Raw genomic sequence first — 21,930 nt, forward strand, 5'->3', positions numbered from 1 at the left:
CTGAGAGCTGAGCTGGCTCCCTGGCTGAGTGAGGACCCAGGAAACACAGAGATGCCATGGGAAGTGTCACAGTTGAGCAGGTGACATAAAACCAGTGCATAAAATCAGTATTGCTACTACAGTTCACACTAGAGGTTCCCCATAAAGATGGAAAACATTTGGATAATATTTGCAACCTCTGAAAATAAAGCCAGGTAGAAAAATATGTTGCCAGTCTCTGGCAATGAATTCTCAGGTCTCAACAGCCTCAGAGACAGATTGAAGAATTGGCAATTATTCACTTTACAAAAGAAGGCAATTCCTTAAAACATTGCCTGAGAAAATGTAGTCCCACCAAGAGCTTTATGGCTTCAGGGCAGCTGGATTTGATTATTAATCCGTCTGCTACAAAGACTGCCTTTGCTGTTTCTGAGGATAATATTTTGAACTGAGACTCTTTATGCTCTGATTTATATGTTAAATTAAGCAATAGTTGTAATGAGGACAGGGTCTGACTGAAAATCCAAATCTTAAAGAAAAATTGAAAGGATGGATACCTTCAGTCAGGTTTCGGCCCATGACTTGTTACATGAGTATCTACGTGTGTTGCAGATATCTGGTGTTGAAATACCAGCCAGGAGGGATTTGCCCAAGGCCAGTAGTAAAAAAACACAAATAAGATGTAACGTGACTTCCAAAAGTTTGTGATGGTTGTGCATAAAATTTACTCCAGCATCAGAAAAATTAAATTATTCTAGAAATCTCAGCAGGCACTTACCTGCCATGTCAGCTATCTGGTCCCACTCTATGACTCAGTTTCCTGTTTCTAAAGCGGTGAAATAGCTCTTCCCTACTTAACAGCAGTTTTGTGAAAAGAAACATATGTTCTGGGACATACAAAAACATTCTGGTAATGAGCAAATGAGTACATATAAGTATCTATTATATATATTTTCATTTATATATACATATAAATGAAAATAATGAAAATAAACATTCTCCTTGCTTGGGAATCCTGGAAATTGTGTTTTGGAATTTGCAGAGCAGAAAATCAGTAAGAGAAAGGGAACAAACACAAATAAAAAGACTTTTTGCCCTAACTGAGTCTTCAGTCATTGTGGTAATTAGCAAAGATTTGAACACTTGCTCCAACATTTTTTCCCTTTTTGTTTTGTTTTGTTTTTTCCTTTTGTTGCTGTTATTTTGTTTTTAAACCACCTTCTGTATCCCTCTTGTGAATATTACCTCTCCTGGTGCTACCTGGAAGGTACAAGCAGGACCAAAGGAAAACCTCTCTGCACAGAGCTCTTCTACATCGCCCCTGCTTGATCCTGAGCGTTCATGAAAAGAAAGCCTCAGGGAAGGTCTTCTCACTGTAGCTGAAACCTGAAATGCAGTAATGTTTCCAGTCTTTCCTGGGCTCGATACGCTTGAGAGGTGAAGCAAGGCAGAGATGATCTTAGACTGTTTTTGTGTCCGTTTTGACTACTTCCCTCCCCCATGGGCCCTAGTTTGAGAGAAGGGATTTGTGTCTGTGCCGTCGTAAATCAGAGCAGTCCCAGAGCTGCTCTACTTCTGGTGGCAGCAGCGGCCTTGGTTCCCGCTTAAAGCAACTTTATAGCCTCTTTACATTGCTGATACTGTGCAAAAGAGAAATGGAGCAAAGCAAAACTGATTCCTTGGGTGAATGTACATTTGTTTATTTCTTTTTTTTTCTCTTTTCTTTCAGGAATCCATGTACATTGAAGACTCCTCAAATAAAAACGGTGTGATTTCTTTGATTTTCTCTCTCAAAGAAGAAGTTGGGGCACTGGCTAAAGTTCTGCGCACATTTGAGGTAAATATTTTCCTTCAAGGCACCTAACCATGTCTTTATATTTTTGCATTGCAGTAACATTTGTTCAGGATAGTTGTTGTGTTTGTAATTCCGTGTCGTTGCCATAATGGAGGAAACTAGCATGCGTTTCTTTTCTGGGGTTAAAATCACTTAAAGTCCTGGACCAGTAGTAGTAAATTTTACTTCAAGTGTTTAAGTTAAACTGTTTACTTTTAATTGATATGAGGGTGGAAAAAAATAATTTTTTTTCCATTTAAGAAGGAGATATTCCACTGTAACTGCTCGAGTAAGAAGTAGAAGTGAATTAGGCCATAACCTGACGTTGACATCTAAGTATGTGTATGTGTATGTGTATTTGTATCTATTTCTATTTCTAGTATTTCTATTTGCAAATATAACCTGAATGTGCACTGTGTGACTCATAGTGCACGTACTGCATGAAGTATTTCTACTGTGAGCAGCTACCATCCTCTTAGCCCTTCTTTACCTCAGTAATTCTGATATAAATAAGACCACCATCTCCCACTGTTGGTACTTCTACAGAGAAAGTAGACGGTAGCTACAAAACAGCATAAAAATGGCAGCATTTTGCACTGTGTTCACTCCAAAGGAACTCAGCAGCTTGTACTGACAGATGTGGAAAGCTTTTGGGAAAACAAGGAACCATTTACCTTTCAGGACATTGTGTGCTTATTTATTCTCGCAGAATTATTTCCTAGATGTCACGGATGCTGTTTAAAAAGCACAAAATCCTTGCAGTTCAGGATGACTGTGTTGCAACATACACAGCTGTGTACTCTGTGCTCCCAAGCAAATACACTCTGTTATATTGGTTTTGTGACTTTTTTTTTTTTCAGAACATCATAATCACACAGTAGTTGTCCCTGAAAGCAGCTCTTTCTATAGAACACTAAAAAGTTGTGGCCTGCATACTTTCCATCAGCAAACTGAATTGACTAGGAAATGAAAGGTTTGTGTGCGCGGTATTTGTCCAAATGCAAAATAGTTATGAGTTATAGGACATGTTTGATTGATTAAGATGAAGGGAAATGCATACCAATGACAGCAGAGGTAGTCTCAATCTGTGAATTGACCACTGTAATACAGTCCTGCAAAACGTCCATATGCTGGTGGTCTGTGTGTCTATAAGTGAATTAAGGAGGCTGTTGATATACTCTGGTTAAATATGTTGCTGTCTACTAACGGAATTGCTGTCAGCTCTATTGGAAAATCTGCAGGGGAGCTAGTATAGGAAAGAGAGAAGTAGCTGCATCTTGGATATGACTCTTCTTGCCCCAAAGCAGGTATCGAAACTAGACTGGCTGAGTCATGGTCTTCCCCAGTGAGCCTGATGGCAACCGAGGGGATGGGGCTCAGCTAAAGATGTCTTCACTGGTGGCTGGTTGATTTCCCATCCCAAGGATGTGAATTAGTGTCATTACTGTCACTGTCATTGGTGAATTCATGAGGGTCAGGGTGTGCAAACCAGAGCAGCCCTTGGGTTGTTCTAACTCAGTGCAAAGGACCTCACACTGCATACAGCAGTGTAAGACTCATGCAGACACACACCTGAGACAACCTCCACCCTTTCCCAGTTGGGCCATAACCATGACACCTTAGAGGCTTTGTGTTCAGTGACATCTGCAGCAGAGACGGAGAAGATGGTGATATGCAGGTGAAGGGTGGGGACAACGAGGAAGACCTCGAGAGGATTTTTTCCTATTGTAGCCCTTCCCTGCTTAATGAAGTCAACTGTGAGATGCAGGATAGCTGCAGGAGTTAGTTCAGACTCTCTGTTGGTGGGCTCCTCTGGGCAGGGAGACCCCTTGCCTTGTTCCCGGGGTTTCTGTCACCAGCTTGGCACTGGCCTGGGGAAATGCAGTGGGTTTGTCTCAGAGGGGTGGCACAGGGAGGAGACATGGGGACGGCTGCTCTGGCTGTCATTGCTTCACGCAACCACATGAAGTAGGAAAAAGGAAAATACAACCACAAAATATGATCAGACTGTTCCCAGCAGTAGATGCAGCACTGCAGCCGTCGACCCACATGGAGGGCCAGACATTGTGCAGCTGCTGGCGCTGATGGCCATGAGTGGTGTGTTTGGAGCCCCTCTGATCCTTGCTGAGGCTGGGGCCTGCCCAGGCTGCTGGGGTCTCTCTCGGCACTCATACATGGGAACAGAGGCGGAGAGCACAGCTCAAACCTCTCCTCCTCCCAGCTCACGCTTGGGAGCGATTAAGGGACAGCACTTCCAGCACTGGCTTTGAGGATTTTGCCTCTTCTCTAGCCAGTCTATAGAACTACTTTGGGACATGAAGAGGGGAGGAGGAGGATTAAGAGAGCTGTAAATATGAAAGGCTTGAAAATAAGTAATCTCTCAAGACAGGGAAGAAAGCTTGGAAGCAAGATCAGACTGAGACACAGGGAACTGAGGGGATACCTAAACGAAGGAGAGATCTCATGATGCCATCAGCAGCCAGGCTATCTTTTTGTAAAGGATAGAATCATAGAATTGTTTAGGTTGGAAAAGACCTTTAAGACTATCAGCTCAACTGTTAACATAGCACTGCCAAGTCCACCACTAAACTATGTCCATAAGCATCACATCTACATGTCTTTTAAATACCTTCAGGGATGGTGACTCAACCACTTCCCTGGGCAGCTTGATCCAATGCTTGACAACCCTTTCAGCGAAGACATTTTTCCTAATATCCAATCTAAACCTTCCCTGGTGCAACTTGAGGCCATTTCCTCTCGTCCTATTGTTATTTGGGTGAAGACACTGACACCCACCTTGCTACAACCTCCTTTCAGGTAGTTGTAGAGGGCAATAAGGTCTCCCCTGAGCCTCCTGTTCTCCAGACTAAACAACTCCAGTTCCTTCAGCTGCTCCTTGTAAGACTTTTGCTCTAGACCCTTCACCAGCTTTGTTGCTCTTCTTTGGAAATGCTCCTCAATGCCCTTCTTGTAGTGAGGGGCCCAAAACTGAACACAATATTCAAGGTGTGACCTCATGAGGGGGATGATCACATCCCTAGTCCTGTTGGCCACAGTATTGCTGATACAAGCCCAAACGCTACTGGCCCTCTTGGCCACCTGTGCACACTGTCAGTTCATATTCAGCCAGCTGTTGACCAGCACCCCCAGGTCCTTTTCCACCAGGCAGCTTTCCAGCCAGTCTTCCCCAAGCCTGTAGTGTTGCATGGCGTTGTTGTGACTGAAGTGCAGAACCTGGTGCTTAGCCTTGTTGAACCTCATACAGTTCACCTCAGCCCATTGGTCCAGCCTGTCCAGATCCCTCTGCAGAGCCTTCCTACGCTCAAGCAGATTGACACTCCTGCCCAACTTGGTGTCGTCTGCAAACTTACTGAGGGTGCACTCAATCTCCTTGTCCAGATCATTGATAAAGATATTAAACAAGACTGACCCCAATCCTGAGCCCTGGGGAACATCACTTGTGACCAAGTGGATTTAACTCCATTCACCTCAACTCTTTGGGCCTGGCCATCCAGCTAGTTTTTTACCCAGCAAAGAGTATGCCCATCCAAGCCATAAGCAGCCAGTTTCTCCAGGAGAATGCTGTGGGAGTGCTCACGGCACAGAATTCCATCCCATAATTGAGACACCAAGTTTAAGAGAATTTCAATGTGTTTTGGGGAACAGTCTATTAATGTTTATCCTACTTGAATATCCCTCAAGTTTGTTCATGCAGCTGACAGAATGCTGCATGCTCTCACATTTGTTTTTTCGCTCAGAGACTCAAACTCTTTTTTTCTGTTCAGGTCCCAGTTGCACACAAGCGTGTGGCTACAATGACAACTGTTGTAGCTTAAAGGCTTTTTTTTTTTTTTTTCTGAGGAATCTCCTCTATGTACTTAGCTCGTTATGTCTGCTGGCTTTGTGTCCAAAATGTACTTATTATATCAATTTTTCTTTTATGCGTACTCTTGGTTCATATTCTCTCTAAGGCATTTCAGTGTTGGGCCAATGCACAATGTCCAAAAAGAGCAAGCGGTCTATATGGAAGAAGGGCAGGACCCTCAGAAGGGCAGGCATATATTTAAAGAAAGACCATATGGTGTCTTAAGCTGAAAGCATTTCTTTCTTTAAAAGCAAAGCCAGATCATATCTACGGAAAGTTCAACATCCACTTTGGGTGGGAGGAGAGTCCTTTCCCAGTTTCACACACAAAGATGAGCAGCATTCAGGAACATACCCCCAAACACCAGACCTCAGCAGGCTCCTAAGCTCTTCTTACCCCTAGCTCTTGTCTCTCCTCTGTTTCACCAATCTTTGCCTGGCTGTGTGAATCTGCTCCTCCTGGGCTGCTCTGCGCCCAGGATGCCCTGTGTCGCTGTTGACAGCAGAGTCCCTGCAGTCCCTTCTCTCCCTTCCCTGTGGAGAGGCAGTGTCCCCAGGGCCAGGCGCTCACTCTGACATGTACTGTAATGTAGCAGCAGCTCAATCATGGCCAGCAATAACCAGATTGTTAAAACTGAATCCGCTTTGCTTCCACACTGCTTTGTGTGTATATTGGGATGTGGTAAAGGTTCCCTTTCTGCTTATCAAACCCAATTATTTTGCACTTGAAAAGCCTATTTGTCCATAATTTTATCTGTCCTAGTGTGCATACAACTTTCTTACGGGTTCTGCTTGGGCAACACCTCTGTCCTCATTGCAGGCTTGAGGGTGGCTGCAGAGACAGCAGAAACCCACCAGAAACCCACCAGAAACCCACCAACTACATTTTAACAGGACCTGCTGTACACTAAGGCACTGCTTGGTGCAGCCATATGCTGTTTATACATCTCATGCTGTTACAGAAGAGGACAGCTACAAAGCCAAAACTCAAATACAGACCTTATTCTGAAACAGAACATCACATATAAGCAAAATATCATGCTTAAAATTAGGAAAACAGTACAGTCATTGTGGAATTATGTTTCTTTTTTTTTGATTCACTAGACAAATCAAAAAGTTACCGAGTATAAGTCCAGGTCAGAAAAAGACAGAAATGTTCCAGGTTTCTTATCAAAACTGAAAAAGCAGAGCTGAGTGTTTTGGATTAAACCAAGTGTTGCATTTGATGGGAGTGTTTGTTTTTCTCTGTAGTGATAAAAACCTATTGAAATTAAGATAACTTTTTGAAACAATAACAAAGTCCATTCTGAAAACAAAAAAGTAAAAAAAAAAGTTGTCCCCCCTCAAAGACCAGCATTTGCAAAGTTAATTGAATTATTAACAAATATCAGAACTAAACATTTCAATGTGCAAAAAGAGTTGCCCTCAGTTTTAATTGAAGTATTTCCACATTAATTTGTGAATACATTAATCTCCTTCAAAGTTCTTTTTCTGATGAATTTACAACTAGTAGAAGACACGTCAGCTGCAGTATGCAGCAAACATTGGACTGGAATAGATTGCAAGTTTGTTCAACCCGTTCTTGGAGAGAACCCTTCCATCTTCTCTTCACTGACACGACCTTCCCAAATACAGAGCGGGGTGTCAGCAGAAGGTCCAGCCATCAGTGGTGTTACTTTCTGTGGGTAGGGCTTTAGCTCAAAAGCAGCTCAGTGATTTGCACTGAGTAGTGCTCCTGCTCCTGGAGTAAGTTACTGCTCCATGGGAGGACTGGATGAGAGTAATAAGCTACGCTAAATGGGACCCTGTACTTTCAGAGCCAGCAAAGACAACTGTGCTCTTTATCTAGAGAGCTTACTTTATTCAACAGAATGTCCAAAGTGACTGTTATCTCTTTGTCCCTTGGAAGGGTATTGGCTTTGCAGTGTTTTGGGTTGTTTCCAAATCAGGAGAAGCGAGCAGTCACTTTGGCCACTGGGTGTGTTGGAGGTATCTGCAGTGATAGGTGAACAGGCCAGGCATGCCTCTACCAAGAGACTTGTATTTTTCATCATGCTATGCACATGCACAGCTACAAGCATTTCATTACACCCTATCTCACTACTCTAAATCCATGTTCTCAGTTTGAGCTCTCCTCTTTCCAGGGCCAGGAGAGCAGGACTCCTTGATCTAGTAAATCAACATGCGTTCAAAGAGAGGAGTGCCCTCTTGCTATGTCCTTGTGTAGTGTCACATGTTTTTGGTTTGCCCCACTCCATGCGTTTTGTGGCTAGATTGTGCTGAACGCCTCATACCAGACTTTAGAGTTGGAGCAGAAATGTCGAGTGATGAACACCAGGGGCTTCTCCAGGGCCAATTGCCCCCTGGAGCTGTTTGCTGGCAGAGGCAAGCTCTGGGTCTGTTTGCCTCCATGAGCTTGTCATGCGAGGAAGGCCCTAGCAGATGTGAAGGAGAAGATGGAAAAGCACTGTCTTCAGCTCAACCAGATGGCTGCCTTTGCCTTCACAAGAAATTTGGAGTGACTCCTTCTAACTTCAAGGGATCTGGCAATACTGTACCCCTGTGATCTCCATTAGGTGTTACACCTAATGCTACCCTCAGTCCTTAAGGCAAAATCTGTTCTGAATTGTTAATTCTTGCTAAAAAGTATGTCAGAAACAGCCTAGTACACTGCTTTGAAACAAATGCAAGGTGAACAGCTACCCTTCCTCTATCAACACAAAAGCACTCCAGCAGGTACATGGTTGTATGATAGGGTGTGTCCATTTAAGAGAGACTCAGTTTCCAGGCTGGTCATAAACCTGAGGAGAAGCAGGAAAGCACGAGCCTGCTGCAAGTTTTTTTTTGCTGCTGTAATATATGATGGGGTGAATTCAGCAAAGGCATGTCTAATATCAAGCCATGGGCTCATCTGATTCCTACAAGCTCTGAAATAGGAAAGGCAGAAGAGGCCAATGTTAATAGTTAAGGTGTGAATTCAGTCTTGAAAAAGTGACAGCCCAGATCTTCCAAAACCAGTTAGATTAAGAGTTAGGTTCCATCAACAAAAAGATAGCTCAGAAATAATGAAGTCCCATAAAGTAAATACAGAATTTTTATTAGCTGTCTTTTGAGAATATACATTCTCAAGATTTCAAGCTCTACTAAAAACACAGACAGACTGAAAACAGCTCGAAAAAAACAACTAAATAAAAAAAATGCCCCCATTCTCCATTCTTAGGCAACCATTTGTCTCCAGAAGCTGGTGCTTTAAATAAAGCATCAACTACTGTGAGAAACCTGATGCAATTGCAAAATTTCACAATACTGAGGATACAAAAAATGTTTTGAACAACGTGAAACTATAAAGATTAAACACTAGATGGAGTAGTTGGACTAGAATGAAATTGAGATTTGTAAAGCAACTCTAGTAAGAGAGCCACTGTAAATACTTTGAAATCAGGGGCTTCCTAGCATATGAGAGCATGTTTCTGGAGGAGCACTAGTTCAGGGAGTTTGACATATGCTGCTGAATTCTTGCTTTTAAAACAGTCACCAGAAGGGTTCTCCCTTCAGCTTCTCTGCTGTGAGGTCTCAAAGCCTCTGCACAAAGAGGTAATGGGTTGGCTCTATACGTTGCTGAGCTGCAGGCACCCCTCAAATAAAGAGCAAACCAGTGTCACGCTCTGCAGGAAGCCATTCTGTTTATCTCAGGTGTAAGAAAGGAGGTGAGTCTGTCCATAAGCTCCTTCTTCCTTGTCGTCTTCTTTTTTCTTTTTTCCCATTCTTGTAGGTTGTGGCAATACTTTGGGAGGCATTGATGCTCCTGCTGCCTTAAGCATGCCTTGTGCCCACCCTGCAGCTTGTCTCTTCATTTCCAACCCCTGTATCATTCCCTCCATTTTGTGGGCACCACCGTTAGTGCAGCTGCTTGCTGAGCCAGGTTGCAGAGCTAGTACAGTGGAAGAGCCACCCGTCCAAAAAAAAAGGATAGAGTTGAGGTACCTGTGTGACCTCTGAAACAGCTCTGCTATCTCTAGGGTAGGGATGCTGAGGCAGAGATGAACATTTGTGGGTGCGAGAGGGAAGCAGTGGATAACAGCCACCAAAGACATGTCCATGTTATCGCAGCCTCTGCAAGACACAGAAAGGGCAAACAGCATCCGGGACCCCATTCCTCTGTGAATCTACACAGAGACGGAATACAACACCCCGATGCATCAGTGCAAGGTGAAAGTAAAGCAGCACACCAGTGTGCCTGAGCTGAGTCTTTGCACAGGGGCAGGTTTTAGACGCATGCTCCACCTTCATAAGTGATTCCGCAGAGCAGCCGAATGGCCCTGGACCCTGGGTGCCAGCCCCACATTGCTGCCCTGCTCTCCACAGCACGGCCATAGCGAAGGGGCTGGCAACCCCTTGTGCCTGCTCTCTGTCAAAATCTTTCCAGCCCCGAGTTATCCGAATTTCCAGCTCCAGGCTGCCCCAGCTCCCCGCGCCTCAGCAAGCAGAGGATACAATGTGCGGTCTGTTCGTGAAATGGGGTTTTGGAGGCCTAAAACAAATTGTCCTCAGGGTCCAGGACAGTGGTAGCCATTCTGTCCCCCCGACGGCCCCATGAGGACAGCATCTCTCAAGAGCAGCAGTTGGTGAATGCGCTTTTGACCTTTTCAACTTATTGTATTGGTATCTAGCCAAACAATTTAAGTTCATCTGTAGCGTGTGACACTCAGGAAACAGAGGAATGACATGCATGCTCTTTCCTACCAAATAATAAACTGCCTTTTGTGATGGAGTGAATGAGGCCTTTGCCACTGGTGGCCACATGCCCCACTGCGCTGTGCAAGCACTGAGAGTAGCAAAGAAAACCTTAAAGGTCTTGAGAAGCTCAAACTAGAGGGACGTACAGAAAAAGAAAGCTCCCCTCTTTCTTCCCTGCAGGTCACAAGTAGTTCCTCACAGCATTTCTTCATGGATGAAATCCTGACCCCACTGTAGCAGCGGGTTTGACACTGACACCAGTGGGGCCATCATTTCACCCCATGTAGTTTAGGGTCTTCTTAAGCCTGAATACAGCAAATCAGCAGCTTCTGCAGGGCTGCTGAGCACCCTGTATCAGGTCCTCTGACTCTTCTGGCGTTTATCTTCAGATCCAAATTTCCTCCAGGGGTTTGTCTATTCCTCCGAGGGAACAGAAGCCCAGACCTGGCCTTGCCATGCTGTGGTTGTGGCCCCAGTGTGAGCCTGACAAGAAGATCAGGTGGTAAAGTTGGCACCAACTGAAACCTGTTTAAAAGGTTTTTCTCAAAAAAAAAGAGAAAGTAATATTTTCATATTCAAATTACAGTGCTCAGGAAAACATTTGAATTCAGATAAACCGAGGTAGATTTTCCTGGACTTGTGTTTAAGTGACTGGAAAATCAGAATTTTTAGCTACTTGTTGCTTTACACATTGGCATGGTGGCACGTCTGAGGTAAGGTACCCACTGGCTACAGTCATCAAGACTGTAGTTGCCAACAATCCCTTTCTTCAGAGCTAGCAGGCACTGCTGGCGGTCAGTGAAGATATTTGGTGAGATGGAATTTGAATTTCCACGCTAAAGAAAATACTTCTTTGCTATGAAAGTGATTAGACTCTGGAGCAGTTGCCCAGAGAGGTTGTGTAGTCTCCATTCGTGGAGATACTCAAAACTTGACCAGATGAAGTCCTGAGTAATCTGCTCTAGTGGAATCTACCTGAGCAGACTGTTGGGCTAGATGACCTCCAGAGGCACCGTCCAACCCTAGCAACTCTACAGTTCTGTGATTTTGTGATTCTGTGATTTAAAACATCCGTGTTTTTGTTTACACAAACCTGCGCTGCCTTTTTGGTGCAGATCCATGTTTCCTGTTGGATCTCTGCCCAACAGCTGCTCGCAGCCCTGGAAACCGAGCAGGTGGCTTTGCAGGTTACTGTGCAGTGGCTTGGCAGAAGCTTATCTCACAGAGTGCCCAGCTGCTTGCTTTTCCAACCTCCTTTCAAGATGCTCATAAATACAACATTCACTTTCTCATGAGGGGGCTCTCTACAGTTAGAATGCCTACTTCCCGTGTTGATCCTGGGGAAATGTTCTTGTCCATACAGACAAGCTGCTATTATGTACTTGCAGTGCTGGAGTCTCAATTTAAAATACAAAGCCTGTTTACAATTTCTATCCTGCTTTCACCTTTTTCAAAGGTTTATGTAGTGCATAGTCTTTATGTTGGAGCTCTCCACAAGGGTGAATCCCACATTCCTCTTAGTCTTCCTTTTTGTCTCTCTCCCTGTTGTGAAAGTCCTCAGTCCAGTGAACACCAGAGGCAAGTCTACTTTTGAGTTATTTGGATTGTATAGTATGAGTGGTTGACTAACACATGAGTTTCAGCTAGTCTTTATGTCATATTTCTTCCTCCAAAACCTATGGGACCAAAATCTCTCTCATAGGAAAAGGGTATTAACCTGACCCACATTGAGTCTCGACCTTCCCGTCTCAACAAAGATGAGTATGAATTCTTCATTAACTTGGAAGGAAAGAATGTCCCAGCACTGGACAAGATCATCAAGTCCTTGAGAAATGATATCGGAGCAACAGTCCATGAGCTTTCACGAACAAAGAAGAAGGACACTGGTAAGGATACATTGATAAGGGTAACATTGACAAGGAATATTTATGTCATATGCTTAAATTATTTATTTTTCCTGTAGCAAAGGAGTTCCTCTTGGGTCTGTATGGCTGCATTTCCATCCCTCTGCCGATTTTGCCTATGTTGTAAGCTTTTTCATATGAAGATTTTCTCTCAGTGTAAACTGCCATGCTCCATCTTTTGCTGTGCTTCTTACTAGATGTCTTGGGAACTGGGGTTATGGTGTTACGTTGTCATCTTGCTTGGTTGGCAGCACTCACAGTCTCTTAAAGACAGCCTTGTTGTTGTAGCTTGTTACAGTACCTGCAGAAGTTATCAGGGATTGAAGGATGATTGGAGTTACAGGCTAAGGGCTCAACTTGTAAATCCCTAAGCATTGGTGCATGAAGCTCTAGGTACATCTATTTTCTGCTCCCAGTCTCTGCCCTGTTTTAAAAGCGGCAGCATTTATATACATAGTTTTTGGTAAATCATGCAGGGTGGCAACTTCCGTTCTTGACACACATCTGTAACGTGAAGGAATAACAGGGGTGCAGGTGGGACTCAAAATGCCGTGTTTAATGCAGATACATTAGCTTATCAAGCCCAATGAAATCCCCTGAATTTCTGACTACCATCCCATAGGTTTTGGACCACTGAGCACTGAAAGCTACTGCAGGGTCTGTACACTTTTAGCCTTTTCCTATGTTCTCTGCCCACATGAGAACTTAAAACAGAAGAAGAAAGACAGCAAAGATCTCCATGTGGGATGCACTACATCTGTCTAATTACTATCTGCCCTGGGTCAAAAAACCCACATAAACTCAATCACAATTTAAAAAACAAACACAAAATCTGCAAGTGTATGCATGGACTTGGCTTGTAAGCAGCAGATCAATCCCCCTGAGGAAACCAGGCCTTGATCTGCCTCGTTTTTCCTCCCACCCCATCCCCATAATAAAGCTGTGCCTGTTCAGTATCGAGGAGAGTCAAGCCTCTAAAGTGCCATTTTGTGGAAAAATGTTGTGTATTGAAGACTGCCTTCCTAAGGAAGGATGGCTCCCTGGAATCCCAGAGGTCACCAAGAAGGTGTCTTCGAGAGATCTACAAAGCCTGTGCATTGTGTGTCCCAGCTGGGGGCCTGCCCTGTCTTGAACACTTCTCCCAGAGAACACTCAGGTGAAAAGAAGCTGGTTTTTAACTTTCAAGTGATGCATAGACCCCGTAAACGTAGTCAGACTTTACTGTCTTGTATAGCGAGTCCATTCAGAGCCAGCACTGACAGGTGAGCATGTTACAGTTATGATAGGGTATCATAAAAATAGACATAAAATTTTAAACCAGAAAATGGAGATGAAAGTCCTGCAAGGGGTTATGTGGCCTGTCCCCTGGCAAAAAAAAAGCAGGACTAGCTAAACCACTGTCTGTCCTGAGCGGTGGAGACTTCCCAGACTCCATGGCTCCACACTGTGGGGCTGCTCTGCCCTCACCCAGTCTCACCTGCCACACCAAGAGCTGATGACTTCTCCTCCTGCCTGCCTTTGATACTGGGAACAGAAGGTACTCCTCCTTTTTAGATCAGTCTTTTTGGTGTCTGGAGATGTATCCTGCCCAACCTTGGTCTTCTCTTCTCAGGACACCTGGTTTCTTGTCTTGTGGCCAATCTTGTTGCTCTTTTCTGGAGTGTCTCCACATAAAACCTAGGTGTAACTATGGTCTATAAGGTTTCTATTGCTCTAGTGAGCAATTAGTTACCTATTTATTTAAACAGTGGTTGCTCATTTGCTGACTCTTTATAAACAGTTTATTCAATGGATCCTTCACACAAAGTCCAGCTGCCTTCCAGATTCTCCTTATTCAGGTAGGAACTACTGGCAAAGGGCAGCATAACAAGACAAAAAGTGGCAGTGAAGCGCTGTTGCAGTGCCCTACCCCTTGCCAAATATCTCTGAAACCTCACAAAAGAAGCTGGCATAAACCTTGTTGTATAGCAGATGTGCCAAGAGCCTGACATGGGGCTGGAGGAGGAATTGCTCTTCTGAGCTCCTGGACTGGCATGCCCCTTTGAACACCTGGATTTACTTTCTGATTTTGGTTTCGCTGACTGTGGCTGCTGGCTGCTGCAGCCTCATCCTTCTGGGACCCTTGCAGCTCTGGGCTGAGATAAGAGGAGAGGAGGAAAAGTCCCAGAGGGTGACCATCCCCCACGCTCTCTGCTGTCCCTCATACAGGTACATGTGAGTTCAACACCATCCATTCGCCTCTCCACTTTTTGGGCTTGTGGATGCCCCTCACTCCTGCTATTGAAACTGGGGAGACTCTGCCATCCAGTTTGGTGGGAGCAGGAATAACTCTCTGTTCCTGGAAGAAATCCCAGGGAGGTCAGTCATAATTCTACCTTCAGAGGGAAATAAGGAAAGATTTTGTGAGTTGTCCATGCACCTAGTTCTCAGAGATTTTTGCTGGTGCTGAGGCTGCTTGGTATAGCGGTGGCTGCCCAGCATCCTGTCTGAGACGTATTTGAATGTCTCTTCAGATAACAGATGTGATTTTAATAGGATTTCAGACTTTAAATACTTTAGGTCTGGATCTTCCTCTTCCTTCCTAGGAACAACATGAAAGGACATTAATACCTTCTTGAGCTGAGTGCTGGTAATCCTTTTACCGTTTCCTTTGTGTCCTACCCATGACATTACATTTGAAGATGAAAAAGAAGGCAGCAGATATTGTTTGGAGTCGGTTGTGTCTATTCATGAGATGGAGGGACAAAAGGTTGATTAGGTGATTTATGATCATGTCAAATCAAAAACATTCTCTTTTGGGGGCTTTTTTATTTCCAGAAGAAAGCTACAGGGACTAGCAGGGCTTGCCATTACTTCTATTTTTTTTTTTTTTGTAATTATTATAAAGAAGTTAATAATAAACTTTATTAAATAATAAAGTTGTGTATAAGCATAGACCAGAGTCAGATACAGATACAGCTCTAAATCTCAGCCAAGAGAGGCTTATAAGTGAAATTCTGACCTCAGAGAAGTCAAAACTCCTGTGGTCAGCTGTAGGATTAGGATTTCACTGCATGTTACTGTGTTGATCAAAGGATTTTTTGAGCTAGATTATCCTGTCAGTGCTGCAGAGAGGGACTTGATCTCCTTCTGTCTGAGAGGATAACTTGTGTTTGTTTGTCAGTTTCAGTAATTCAGAAATAATATAAAGTGGGAGCAATTTATTGCCAAGGAAAGAGGGGAAGACTGATATTTCTTTTTGCCCTTTCCATTTTTCTTCTTCTTTTTTTTTTTTTTAATTTCAACTTCTGTCATGAGTAGTAAGGGTCCAGTCAAACTGAAATCCCCAAAGAGCCATATTTTGAAAGGTCAAACAAGACCTGCTTAGGGTATGAACTGTGGGTGGCAAATTCTGGGCTGAGGCGGCTACAAGGGAAGAGCTCTGGCAAATCTGATCATAATCCACAGATGCAATTTTGTGGTATTTTATTCCTAAAACACAGAACAAGAGCAAGATGCCTTCAGGGAGGAAAATCTCAGGAATATGGTGTATGGGGACATTGTCATGCTCTTCTCAGTTGGCAGGTAAAGACTGGGAATGTTTTCTCCTGAAGGCAGTCTGAGCTTCCATGGGACTGATTCTTTCATCACTGCCTGAAGATGCTCTCAGCCCCTCTTTGCTAAGCTTCACTTTGCTTATATTTATGATTTGAGTAGAAAATCCCTATTTTACTCAGTTTCCTGTAGGAAGCACACATTACCATTCTTGGGACAGTGTTCTGTGGACAGTCAGAAAAACTTTCTTACCTTGCCCCTTCAGCATAGTTCAGCATTAAAGATGTATGTATATGTGCTTTATTGAGCAAGGTATAAATGCACAGAGATTTTTTTTTTTTTGTCTGATAACTCTAACTGTTTTTAGGATTTTTCCTCTCTTAAATGCAAAATGTAATATTGGTTTCCCATTTAAACATTGAAATAGTTACAAATACCAGGTTTGGAGCGTGACTGTAATTTTAGCTGAGAGCAGGCCACCAAAATGCTGTAAATCCAAAGGTAGTTTTAGAGCTTCAGATGAGATAGGTTAGCAGTCACCGGGCCAAAAGCCCTTTGTAGAGATGGAAAGATTTGTTGTGAAAACACAGTGCATCTCTTCATGGCTGTTTTTGGAAACAAGCTGGGTATCTGCAGACCACTCAGAGCCCATGAATAAAAAGAATTAAATATTATTATTTTGCAGCATTAGGGAAATGCAGACAATTTATTGCATTTCTGAGACAGGCTGGAGGCTGAGGTTCTGTAGAGGCCTTGTTTGCTAAACCCTGAGGCTGGGCAAAGCATTTGGGATTGTTTAAAAAAGGGCTAAACCTGGGCCTTGAACTGCTATAAATTGCATAGACCTGCCTTTGACCCTCCTCACAATGGTCCGAATGGAGGAGTTCTGCAGAAGTCCTCACTGCCCCTGCTTTGCCGCCCCTCATATAAATGGGTTATTAGCATTCTGCTAAGCATTTGACCCCATGGTAATTTGGTCACCACTTGGGTGTCCAGCACAATTCCATAAATGCTGCTGTTTCACTTACAGACAAATCAATATTTATTACTGATCAGCCCACGTTTCCTCCTCAGACCTTCACAGAGGCCCAGTGTTGCAACAGCTTGCCCTGGCAATTCATTAATGGCTGTGCAGACAGACAGTGAGTCTGGCGAACTGGGCTGGAAGAGGATGTTGCCAGCAAAATATGGGATAGATTCAGCCAGGGGGTAATTTGATTTGGTCTTTTAAATAGTTGCTGGGAGGGCTGGGGCCAGCCTCCTGGCACAACACAGACAGGCAGAAGACCCAGTAGCCCTTTCGCACCCTGGTCCCTGATGCAAGGGCTGTATGGACTTGGTGCAGTGCTTGCCCTGGGGCTGTGCTCAAGACTTTCAATTCTTGTTTCCACGAGAGCTAAGGTGTCTCAGGACTTTCCAGAACCCAACTTAACATCAGCATGCTGGTGTGAATAGGGCTAAGCGTCTTCAGGATTTCCCTTTCACAGCCTGCCCCCTCCATCCAGCTCCACGAGCTCAGAGCTGCTCTCTCTTGGTTGTGGTCAGTGTTTAGGGGGATCTAGGAGGAGGGCAGAGATCTGCTGAAAATAGGTCAGGTACCTATAGGGGCTGCATGCCTAGAGGATAAGGTGCTGCTCCTGTGTGGGAGAAAAAACAAGCCACCCATCTCCATGGCCAGAGCTGACAGCACATCAGCCTGGGAGACAGTCTGTCCCAGAGTATATCATGAGCTCTGCACAAAGTACTTTGAGGATCTTGAGAATAAAATGATTTAATGAAAGTAAGTCAGTATTATAGAGCCATTTTATCCCTTCTTGAAGTTGCAGTGATTCAAACCCTGCCCACCTAGACCTTTCTGATTTGGGGCAGCAAAACTCTACAGACATTGCTGCTGAAATCTACTGCTGACTTCAGCTCCTACCAATTTGTCTGCACAGCCCAGAGCATTCAGATCATGGTGCATCCCCAAGACTACTGGTTATTCAGTCTAACACTGACAAATCTTTTGCTGTGGGACTACCAGACAGCTTTTTTTTCCAGTGCTTAGGCCAAAAACATTTATCAGCATGCCTCAACCCAAGTTGATAGTGTGGAATTTGAAGCACAACACAGTGATATGATTCCCTGTCATCACGCAAAGCTCAGAGGCAGAGCCAGGAGATCAACCCAGTGCCCGGCTGCCCATATAGAAAATAGGGGCAGGGGGGCTGGGTGGGCTCATGCTTCACACGGTGCGCGTGAGTGGTGACTCCTCTCTAGGAGTCTAACACTCCTTTTTCTACTCACCCCCTCTGACCGGTTTAACTCAAGGGTCTGGAGGTGCAGGAGGGTTGCTAACAGCAAGGTGAGAGAGTATTTCTGGAGAAAGAGAGTTGGCGGTACAGCCAGTGAATAAAGTCATTTTGGGAAGATCTGCCTGGGACTGCTGCTGCCATCTAGTGACTTCTTCACGTGTGGGTTTTTTTTAGGACAAAGCAGAAGGGTGTGCAGCTCGAAAAATTGGGGGGAACCAAACCCCACTTCTGTTGGGAGGGAGCAGGAGAGGCACAGGTGGGAGCATTGCGGAGCCCCAGGTCTCTGCAGCCTGGGCAGCCACCAGCCGCCCGCTCTCCCTGGCCTGCCGGAAACAAATCTGAGGGCTCCCTGGGAGAGCACTGGATGGAGCCAGGCTGGTGGTGGGACATCGGGTCAGGGGGAGTGAGCACTCTGCGTGGGGCTGAGCTGCGGCCTCCCAAAGCACGCCCTGTAAATCTGCTGTTGTTGCGCTGAGCCCTCTGCGCAGGGGCCTCGCAGAAGCCCAGTGCCACGCGTGCCCTCCGCACTGTTTAGGCTCAGCAGAGAGCAAGGCTGAAGAGCCCTGGGGACAGAGTGATCCTCTTATCCCGTAGGTGGTCTGGGATGAGGCTCATCAAAAAGGCACCGCAGGGAGCTCATGCAGCAGCTGCTGGCTGCGGCTAAGGGTCACGTGGTACAAAACCCCAAAATTGGATGGGGAAGTATGGCTGAGTGGCAGAGCTTCCAGTCGAGCAGAGAGACACACATGGGAGTGAGGTGTTTTCCAAGCACTGACTGAGCAAGTGTCATTCGTTCATGCAAGAAAGGCACTAAATGAACTCCAACATTTTATTGACAGAGACTGCTCAGAGACTCTGGTCTTGGACCAGCAGACCTTCGGGTGATATTGGTGTTGGAATCCATGGAGCTGACTTGTACTCGGTATGGGGAGCGTATAGGACATGATTGCAGGTCCTGAGCATGGGGTACATCCTTAGATGGAAGTCTTGTGCTTTTTCCTTGGAAAAAGTAGGGTAGAATTGGAAGTGGTGCAGAGAGAAGTGATGGGAGTGCTCGAAGATAGCCCATGTTTTCTGCACCTGAAACACACAAGCAAGATCTCAGCCAGGACAATGGATGATAGATGGAAGATCTGACAGGGAGCTATAAAATCCTAGGTGGCCTGGAGAAGGTGAATAGCAACATGTTTGTATGCAGGAACTAATTAACATCATATGAAATAATCAAGTTTAAAACAAAAGGGAGTTATTTTTCGTATACCATGTAAAGAATTGATAGGTCTCAGTCCTGCAGAGTGTTCTGAAGACAGAAGTATACATGGGCCCAAAGAGCAATTAGTGTATTTGTGAGCAGAAGTTCATCAGAGGCTGTTAACTTGAGATATGGCTGTAACCTCTGACTCAGGCAGAAGGGAGGGGAAGTGGAATAGAAAAGAGGCAGACAGCTAGGGCCAAAGGACCAAAAAATGTAAGAAAGGGTCAGCAGAAGGGAAAGCCAAGTAAGCTGAGCCCAGCAGCACTGGCAGATCCCAGGATGTCCCCTTCTGCCACTGGTACCTAGTGGTGGTACCTACAGATATGCTTCCTGAAGTGATGACGAGACAAGGGAGGGGAAAGGCCTGTGGTCCCTGTGCTCCCTCCATCAAGCTTCCCTTTCTCAGCGTTGCGGGAGGCTGGGGTGGCCAGGCCCAGTGGGGGCTGACAAAGGAGTCTCTGGATTGGTATGTGGCTGAATCCTGCAGGAGATGTAAGAGGAGGCTGCAGCCTGGTACGGCCACTGCATGTGTGTGCCAGGCCTCGCTGGTGAGGGGAGACGTGCCAGGGGACTGCCAGGACCACGAGGTGAATACATCTGCGCCCACTGCTCCAGGAAGGAGGTCTGACCGTTCCATGTACCTCTCAAGCTGCAAAGAGCCTCTCCTGATAGCACAGCTGCTACAAAGACACTTGCCTTTCGCTTTCCACTATCTGAATATGTCACATCTGGAAACTCCTCTGGTTCTTCTTTGCTCTCCACCTTATATACTTCTGTAAAAGGAGGGCCACGTGGGCATTAGATGCTGTATAGTTGGTGTGGTCCCATTTTATATCCTGGCTGTGCCGTAGGAAGCATGTATAGTATGTGACTTACAAGGCAATAGAGAACCAGGCCCAGAACGTTAGTTAAATGAATGCATTATTGTATAATGACTGCAATAACACAATGCTAGTCTGAGGTATCAGGGTGCCATTTATCATTTTATTTCAGCATCTTAGCTTTATTTCAGCATCCTAGGCCACCAAGTAAGTCTTAGAAAGAGGTTTTCAGAGGGTCAAATAATCCTGTATCCTTCTTGCTGTGGGGTTTCTTGCAGGTTTTTTTTTTTAAATGGCTGATTCTAGCTACTGTGAAAGGAAGGATACTCTGGAAAAATTCCTACATTTTGGTAAGCCAATAAACCAGAATAATAAACAGAAAATCATAAACATTACAAGCCAGCTCTGCGCCAGGGCTTGACATTCCTGATGCTCTGTATTCTTCCAACAGTGCAGAACAGCCACAAATTCTAGACAACTTGCAGGGTTTGCTCTTGCCACCTACTACAGGGAAAGGCCGTTGCTGCCCAAAGAATTTAGCCCCTTGCACATATTTCTTTATATTAATGATGAAAAAATGGAAAAACTAGAAGAAGGTCCCAAACCAAGTAATGAAGAAGCATATCAGTCTCTATTTCTTTTCTATTTTGCAGTGCCATGGTTCCCAAGAAGTATCCAGGAGCTGGATAGGTTTGCCAATCAGATCCTAAGCTATGGAGCGGAACTGGATGCCGACCATCCTGTAAGAAACAGAGCTTTAGTTTTTTAACATGTTTCTAGTTATTGGGACAGACGTTTCTCTCATTTACACTTGCTCTGCTTTAAGACAAATCTAGTAGACTAAGTCTCAAGTGGTTTAGGAGAAGAAAGGTAGCCAATTTCTACGGCTAGATTCAGGCCAATCCCTAGTAAGGTTGCTTTAATTTGAGCAAATACCAGGAGACTGTAAAAGTCATAGCAGTCATCAGAGCACAGAGCCACCACAGAGACACCTCTGGTTTTCCCACATGGCTCTGATACAGTGACTTCAGACTCATTTTGTGAATCACTAACAACAAAACCTTCAGAAGCAGCGTATCATAGTCTAGAGATAGAAATATTGCTTTTTTTCATCCTTGATCACATACACACGATTGATCTTAGTGCCTTGTTATGTAGTTGTTAAATCTGACATGATTCTTGCATGGTGAGACAGAACAAGAGACAAGGTCTCTTTTTCAAAAAGTTTGTGGTTTAAATGGTAGAGTCAGAAAGTTTTGTTCATTGGCTTAGCTGATAAAAAATGTTATTCAGTGGTTTTTCAACTCTTCCAGATACAAGAATACTTTCTGCCTCTATTCCCTCTCCAAGCAAACAACAACTTATTTTCATTTGTCAAAACACACTGAGTTCCATGCAGTGCAACAGAAATTGCTGCTATTAGTTTAATTGAGATAGGGTGATTATAAATAAATTACATGCAGCGCAACAAAAATTGCTGCTATTAGTTTAATTGAGATGGGGTGATTAGTCATTCACTACCTATTGCTTAATTTGAGATGTGTTATGTATCATATACAATGATTCATGATGTTCAGTGTGGTCATATGAAACGAGGAATGAAAGGAGGTACACTGAGTCAATGGCCCTCTTGCGTGTCATGTGGGAATAGACCAGAATTGTGTTTGAAAAAGGAAACAAAATAAACACAAAAGATAGTAAAAGGAAT

At 44.5% G+C, this 21,930-nt stretch overlaps 1 protein-coding gene across 1 annotated transcript in view; it reads left to right on the top strand.

Moving 5' to 3' along the window:
- The window catches only part of PAH (phenylalanine hydroxylase), a 42,592-nt gene that overhangs the window by 2,570 nt on the left and 18,092 nt on the right, over positions 1-21,930 (top strand). Inside the window, exons 2-4 of the mRNA XM_086754392.1 lie at positions 1,709-1,816; positions 12,117-12,300; positions 20,876-20,964. Coding sequence (XP_086610518.1) covers positions 1,709-1,816; positions 12,117-12,300; positions 20,876-20,964 — 381 coding nt within the window. The remainder of the gene's footprint in view (positions 1-1,708; positions 1,817-12,116; positions 12,301-20,875; positions 20,965-21,930) is intronic.

The sequence above is a fragment of the Chlamydotis macqueenii genome, chromosome 1 (assembly GCF_036417535.1).
Source record: "Chlamydotis macqueenii isolate bChlMac1 chromosome 1, bChlMac1.mat, whole genome shotgun sequence".
In the NCBI taxonomy this organism is placed as follows: domain Eukaryota; kingdom Metazoa; phylum Chordata; class Aves; order Otidiformes; family Otididae; genus Chlamydotis; species Chlamydotis macqueenii.